This window comes from Chrysochloris asiatica, unplaced genomic scaffold, assembly GCF_000296735.1.
Source record: "Chrysochloris asiatica unplaced genomic scaffold, ChrAsi1.0 scaffold00021, whole genome shotgun sequence".
Lineage (NCBI taxonomy): Eukaryota > Metazoa > Chordata > Mammalia > Afrosoricida > Chrysochloridae > Chrysochloris > Chrysochloris asiatica.
This window is the reverse complement of record NW_006408539.1, coordinates 20,587,121-20,595,131: the sequence shown is the minus strand read 5'-3', so window position 1 is coordinate 20,595,131 and position 8,011 is coordinate 20,587,121. Positions and strand designations below refer to the sequence as shown.

Sequence of the window (8,011 nt, the reverse complement as noted above, 5' to 3'; positions counted from 1 at the left end):
GAGTTATGGTGTTGGAGGAGCATATTGAAAGTTCCATGGGCTGGCAAAAGAACCAATAGATCTGTGTTATAAGTGAAGCCAGAGTGCCCCCTGGAGGCCAGGATGACCAAACTTTGTCTCTCACACTTCAGACATGTTGTTAGGAGAGACCAGTTGCTGGAGAAGGATATCATGTTTGGTAGGGTGAAGGGTCAGAGAAAAAGAGGAAGACACCCAGCAAGATGGAATGGTAAAGTTGCAGCATCAATGGGGTCAAGCGTGGCAACAATTGTGAGGTTGGCCCAGGACTGGGGACTGTTTCATTCTGTTGTGCATAGAGTCTCTATGAGTTGGTACCAACTCGATGACTCCTAATAACAACAATTGTTGGTAAAAATATTGACTGGCAGAAGAACAAACAAATCTGTGTGGGAAGAATTAAAGGCAGAATAATCCTTAGGATCATGAATTACGAGGCGCATCTTACATACTTTGCGCATGTTATTAAGAGCCACATGCTATTAAGAGACTGGAGAATGACGTTACCTTTGGTAAAGTGGAGGGTCATTGGAGACCTCATTGAAATGGATTGACACAATGGCAGTAACAATGGTTTCAGACACAACAATTGTGAGGAAGGCACAAAGCCAAGTAGTGTTTCATTCTGTTTTGCATAAAATCACAGGAGATGGAACCCCTAAAGGCACATAACAACAACACAACAACAAATATCAAACAAGTCCAGAGCATCTGTTTTCAGGGTCCTGATAGTGTCATTGTTTACTAAACTTTAATTAGTGGATAATTTTTCATTTACATATTCTAATAAGAAATTCTTTAATTTCCCACAGGGTATGATTGCTGCAGAGTTAAACTGTCTTTTCCATTGTAAAAGCAATAAATTAGTGTTGTTGTTGTATGCCATTGAGTCAGTTCTAACTCATAGTGACCTTGTATAGGGTTTCCAAGGTGTGGCTGGTGTATTTGAACTGCCAACGTTGTGCAGTCCAGTAGTGCACCACACCAGAAAATGAAACACAAAAGATAAAACCCTCTGAAACAATGTGTGAGGTGACTTACAATAATCTTCAAAAGAATCAAGAGTCATTTTAAAGAGAAATAGTAATATTTTCTTTCACTAAAATCTATAAAGTTTTATTTTTTTAGAATATACATATGTATGATTGTTTCCTACACACTTGGCATTATTGTTGTAAAGTGCCTTCGAGTCAACTCCTAATGACATGGTATAGGAGTGGCTGGTGAATTTGAACTTCTTACCTTGCAGTTCAAACTAACTTTGTGGTCCAGTACATTAACACACAGTGACTCACCAGGACTCATTTGGCATACATTATGATAATTTATTTGAGAATAATGCAATAATTCTTCATCACCTTTATGCATGTTTTTAAGATATGAACAAAGAAAACCAGTGTTTTATTGACTATGCAACAGCATTCAACTATGTGTATCATAAATTAAGGATAGCATTATGAAGAACGCAAATTTCCAAATACTTAATTGTGCACATTCATTTGGAAACTATACATAGACCAAGAAACAGTCAGTTGCTTGAAAAGAACAAGAGGATACTTAATGGGTTAAAATCAGGAAAATGTATGCATCAGAATTTTATCCTTTCACCATACAAATTTCATCTGTATGCTGAGCAGATAATCTAAGAAGCTGGGCTGTCTGAAAAGGAATTTGGGATCAGAACTGGAGGAAGGCAGTAATATGCAGATGACATAACCTCACTTAGAGAGAAAATGAAGAGAACTTAAAGCACTTGCTGATGAAGATCAAACAATATGGCTTTTAGCATGGCTTTGCAACTCAAAGCTAAAACAAAACAAAACAAAACAAAAAGGTTGTATTCTTTCACCTTACTTACTCAACCTGTATGCTGAGCAAATAATTCGAGGAGCTGGATTATATGAAGAAAAATGTGGCATCAGGATTGGAGGAAGACCAACAGATGGCATCATTACAAATGGAGAAAAGATTGAAGTTGTCAATGATTTCATTTTATTTCAATTCACAATCAAATCTTAGGGAAGCAGAAGACAGGAAGTCAAACAATGTATTACAATGCGCAAATCTGCTGCAAAAATCCTCTTTAAAGTGTGAAAGAGCAAAGATGTCAGCTTGAGTACTTAGGCATTCCTGACCCAAATCAAAGTATTTTTAATCACCTCATCTGCATGTGAAATGTGGAAAATGAATAAGGAAGTCTGGAATAAATCCATACCTTTGAATTATGTTTTGGGCAAAGAATATTGAAAATACCATGGACTGCCAGAGAAACAAACAAATTTGTTTTGGAAGGAGTACACCCAGAATCCTCCTTAGAAGCAACATAGGCAAGAATATGTCTCATGTACTTTGGACCTGCTTTCAGGAGGGATCCTCCCTGGGAAAAGAGATCACGCTGGGTAAAACAGAGAGCATAGTGAAAAAGAGGAAGATAGACGGATACAGTGGCTGAACAATGAGCTCAAACATAATAACAATTGTGAGAATGAGAATGGTATGGGACCAGCAATGTTTTGTTCTATTGCGCAGAGTCACCATTGAGTTGGAACTGACTCCACAGTGCCTGACAACAATATATATATATGTATTTCAACTATAACTGTCAATATTTTCTTGTAGCCCAAACAATGCAATATCTATGATTCTAATGTAGTTTCTCTACTTCATTCATTCATCAATTCCCTAGAATTCAGCTATTTTTTCCTTTCTGTTATGATTTAGCTAATCCAATCTCAGTGCTTCAAAATAAAACTGTTATACTTGTAACTCATCATTTTGCTTTAATTCTCCTCTATCTTTAATTCCCACATACATTGGTGAGTAAGTTTAGACACTAGGGAAAGCTTGAGTAAAATTGATAAGCCCTTTTAACCAAAGTTAAATTAGGATGGCTAAATGATAAAATTTAAAAAATGGAATCTATGAATATTGAGAAGGCATGCTTATGAATAGGAATTTGGTAATTATACATACTTGGGATAGAACTTCATGAGCTATAATTTCAGAGAATAGTAAAGACTCAGAATTTTAGGAAAATTCTAAGTAAATACATAAAGGGAGAAAAAATAGATTAGGAACCACTAATTGAAAAAGGAGTAGGGGGAGAGGTTCACCTACAGTCCATAAATAAAATGTGTTACAATTGAAAGTTTCCTTCGTTAGCTATTTACACAATATACCTTGAATTTTGTTTTAAAAGATTTCTACCGCCTGTCTGTCACTGAATCTGCCCCCATTGGGACTTCTATAGGAACAATCCTGGCCTATGATAATGACATAGGAAAGAATGCAGAAATGGATTACAGCTTAGAAGATAATTCACAGACATTTGAAGTCATCACTAACAATGATACCCAAGAAGGAATAATTTTACTAAAAAAGGTACATGTATTTAAGTCATTTCTTTATACAATAGTGCAAAATCAAATAAGAAATTCCAAAAAAAATTATGTTGTATATACTGTCAGTCTGCTTTATTAAATACCTAAAAAGAGAACCTTGTGATTTATGGCTTAGTGGGAAAAAATATATATACCTAGAGAGATTAGAATAGTATCTACTACAGAGTTTCCTAATGATTTTCAGAACAGCTTATTTATGTAACTTTCAAAAAAGGGACAAGATTTATGGGTAGATCTGGAATACAAGAGAATTAATTTACAATCCCATATTTATGCTTTGAGAAGTATCATGATAATACTAAATTGAAAATATAGTTATCATTCCAAAAACCGTTTATAACAGATGTAAATAACAAAATATAAACAATGACTTGTATGGGATTGCTTTATGATAGTACAAGAGCAATCCATGTATTTTAAAGAGTAAAACCTAACTGAAAAGCAACTGAGACTTAACTCAATAGTTCACTTTTTTATTTCCCCCTGTAAGTGATGTTATTGGAGTTATTGAAGATTACGAATCTTACGAATACATTATATATCCTTGTAGGAAGTGGATTTTGAGCACCAGAATCACTATAGTATTAGAGCCAACGTTAGAAACCGCCATGTTGCTGAACATCTCTTGAAGTATCACACTGAAGCCTCCACCGCTTTCATTAAGGTCCAGGTGGAAGATGCTGACGAACCTCCTGTTTTCCTCTTCCCATATTATGAATTTGCTATTCCTGAAGGAAATCCACATGGATCCTTTGTAGGCCTGGTATCTGCCATAGATCCAGATCACAGGAATTCTCCCATCAGGTATGTATTCTGGAATGTCAGCGAGCTAGGTCTGCATAACACTTGAGTAAAAATAGATCAGCACAAAAATAAAACGCTGTGAAAATTTAAACACCCGTATTTATTAAACCAGAACGTTGGCGGTTCAAGCCCACAAGGCTCTCCTTGGAAACCCTATACAGGGTTGCTATGAGTGAGAACTGACTTGATAGCAGTGAACAACAAAACAACGTATTATTCTATAGACTTCCGGTGTGGTGCTATAGGAGAAGTACTGGATTTATAGGTTTAAGTCCACCAGCTGCTCCTTGGAAACTTTATATAGGGGTAACTATGAGTCAAAATCAACTCGATGGCCACTTGAAAACCAAAATAACACATTACTCCATACATACCGCTTTCTACTCCGAACCCTAGATGTAGCAAAAGAAGAAGCGATGAGCAAACTCTCCAATCAAATGTACTGAGAAACTTGAAGAAATGACTTATTCTAGAGCTGTTTTAGGGGGAAACGTGAAATGATCCTGGAATATCTCTTAGTTCTAAAAGTAAGGGAGACACTTAAATAAGAATTGAAAGTATTTTTAAAAGGGCCCAGGAACTGCACTGGAACGATTTCCAGTACCCTACACTGGAGTTATTCCACACACATATATAATGATAATTTTCGATTATAATGTATACACACACACGCACACACACAAAAAAAATCCTTGAGTTATTATCTATCCTTGGTATAGATAAATGAAAGGGACAAATTGTCTTACAGAAGAATTATGATTCATAGAAGAATGGGAGCAGTAATAATTTTTTTAAAAAAATCTTTAGAACAGCAAAGTGACAATTACTGTCCATGGATGGATACAAAAATTAGTGAGAAATATGTTTAAGTAAAAACAGATATTTAGATAATTTCAAAGTATCACTCTTGAGATCTTTATTAATTACAAAACCAGGAAATCATGACTTCAAAGTGGAGTAAACTGGCAAGCACTGAATGAGTAAGTGACCCAAGTTACTATCACTGATAATGAGATGGATCAGTATCACATACACCACCTGCTATTGCCTCTGGTAGTGTAGTGGTTACGAATCAGGCTGCTAACCTCAAGGTCAGCAGTTCAAAACTATCAGCTGTTCTGCAGGAGAAAGATGAGGCTTTCTGGTCCCGTAAAGATTTGCAGCCTTGGAAACCCTGTGCAGAGTCGCTATGAGTTGAAACCGTCTCCATGGTACTTAACAACAACAACATTGCCTCTGGAAGGGCACAGCACTCCTGTGGTATTCTTGCCCAAAATACATAACCTTACTCTAATCATCCGAAAACCTCGGATAAAGCCAAACTGAGGGATGTTCTCCAAAACAGCTATGAAAAACTCAACAAAAGTATCTAGGTCATAAGACACCAGGAGCCTGAGAACTGCGTAAAGACTAACCGAGACATGAAATCTCCATCTCATGTGGAATCCTAGCCTATCTCGGATACTGTGTTTGTTACTGTTGTTATGTACTGTCAAGTCTGTTTCAATTGATAGCAACCTGTATAAGGATTGAATAACTAATCTGTCAATAATATTGTGCATTTTAGAAAAGAAAAATGACATTATTGATAAAATGGGTGAAAATCAACAACTGTTTTAGTTTTGTTAGTACAGACTAGTATTATGTCAATTAATATCTTATTTAATACAATCATAATACTCTGATTTGATAAATGTTACCCTTAGGGGAAGATGAGTGAAGGATTCTGGGAAGCCTCAGTACTGGGTCTGCATTACCACTGTTACCCCGTAACTATTTCAAAATCCTTTTTAACGGGGAAAGAGATCGTGAAGTATGGTCAAGGTGATGGTGGGTTATATTAAAACCACATGGTTATTTTCTGATTAATCTCAACATTGTGAAATCTCTTTAAAAAAAAAAATAAGTGAAAAGGAAATGAATATGAACTAATTGTAACAAGTCAAGATCAAAGAGATTTTATCTAATGAGAATGTATTTGTAGTTGTTGTTTAGTGCCTTTGAGTCGCTGACTCATAGTGACCCTTATAAACTTGCCAAGGCTTTAATTCTTTGTGGAAGCAGAAATCCTCATCTTTTTCCAGTGGAGCTCGAACTGCTGATCTTGTAGTTCACAGTTCCATGCTTATCCTATAAAGCCACTGCACTATTTTATAATGAACATGTTGTTGTTAAGTGCCTTCTAGTCAGTTCTGACTCACAGTAATCCTATATAGGATTTCCAAGGAGCGGCTGAAGGGTTTGAACTACCAACATAGTGGACAGAAGTCTTAAGAAAATTGTATTTTAGATGAGCCAAATTGGAGTTCCTAGAAGGGGTCAAGGAAAGTGACATATATTAAGTTGTCGATCTTATCCATTCTTCCTAAATATTTACAGTTGTTTGTTTTGTTTTCATTGTGCCTTTACCTAACTATTGTGGCATCCATTGTTCTTTATTTTTAATTATAGTTGTTTTTAAGTGCTTCCGAGTTGGTTCCAACTCATAGTGACCCTGCATAGGTTTTCCGAAGAGTGGCTGTGGATTTAAACTACCAATCTTGTAGTTAGCAGTCCAGAGCTTATCCTACAGTGCCACATCAGGACTCTAATTTTGGATAGTTACCTAATAAATTACAACAAAACAAAATATGATTTTTCTGTTGCACTCTTGATTGGTTGTATTTTAATTATGTATTTATAGAAAGATGATATTCTAGAAAGCCTTTAATATTAACTGGTGTACTACTGTTCCATTTGGTCAAGAATTCTTATAAGTAGGAAATACAACCACTCGTAGATTTGTAAGAAAATTTCTAGAAAATGTTTCAAAATGAGTAGAATTAAATTGCACTCTTCTAAAACGGAATTCTCTGATTCCTCTTTCAATTCTTTCCTGAGCACTAAGCTATAAATTACTGAGATATTTTTAGAAACCTGTCAACTGGAGATTAAAATATTCTCATTTTTTGCCACTTAATTATGGTAACCCTCCTTGATGTCTCATCAAAGTATTTCAGAAATATACTTGCAATGAGAAGCCATCACTGAACTTGTATCATTACTCTGCTTTAATTTTTATTATTAATCATTTGAAAGCAGATGTGATGTGCTGAGAACTTCAAAGGCTACTTTCATTGTAGAGTTGGGGATCATTTTCAGGCAATTGTAGGAGGAAATTTGTAAGGTGACTTCTTTTCACACATAATCTTACAGGACTTTACATTTACTATCCTTTACTTCGGGAATAAAGAAATTAACAGGTTACTGACCCCTCATTTGGCTGGTGGGGAAGTAGGAGGTAAGCAGATTTATATAAACTTGTATTTTTTAGTATTCTTCTGATAGCATAAAAGGCTCATTCATTATGAAAGAAGTTTGTTTTGTTTTTTTAAAATTAAATACTATCAGATTGCTCCTTTTAAACAGACAAAAGAAACCCTTTCTTAGATATCAGGAATCAAATCATTGTCAAATCATCACAGATGTGTCAAGAAACTAGCATAGGAAAGAGATCACAGATGGGCTACAGATGGGTTTTAGTATGCTACAAAGGGAACAAAACAGGCTCAAAAGTGTTAACTTTTATCCTTATTTGAACTTAGCTTCATTTTGCTAATGGTATTTTACTAGTTCTTTCTAGCCCAGGTAGTTCCCTATTAAAATTCTCTTTTAGCAATGAGAATGAGTGGCATGTGGTTAGATTTAGCAAACATTAATGAAAACCTGGAGATTTTTAGATTTTTATTTATTAATTTTTTTATCTCAGCTGAGTTAAATATTAAATGTTATGAATGAACCTTTGGTAT

The 8,011-nt window shown here is 35.3% G+C and overlaps 1 protein-coding gene across 1 annotated transcript in view; it reads left to right on the top strand.

Annotated features, from left to right (window-relative positions):
- The window catches only part of CDH19 (cadherin 19, type 2), a 64,678-nt gene that overhangs the window by 7,356 nt on the left and 49,311 nt on the right, over window positions 1-8,011 (top strand). Inside the window, exons 4-5 of the mRNA XM_006837583.1 lie at window positions 3,218-3,399; window positions 3,970-4,223. Of these exons, the coding sequence (XP_006837646.1) occupies window positions 3,218-3,399; window positions 3,970-4,223 (436 nt within the window). The remainder of the gene's footprint in view (window positions 1-3,217; window positions 3,400-3,969; window positions 4,224-8,011) is intronic.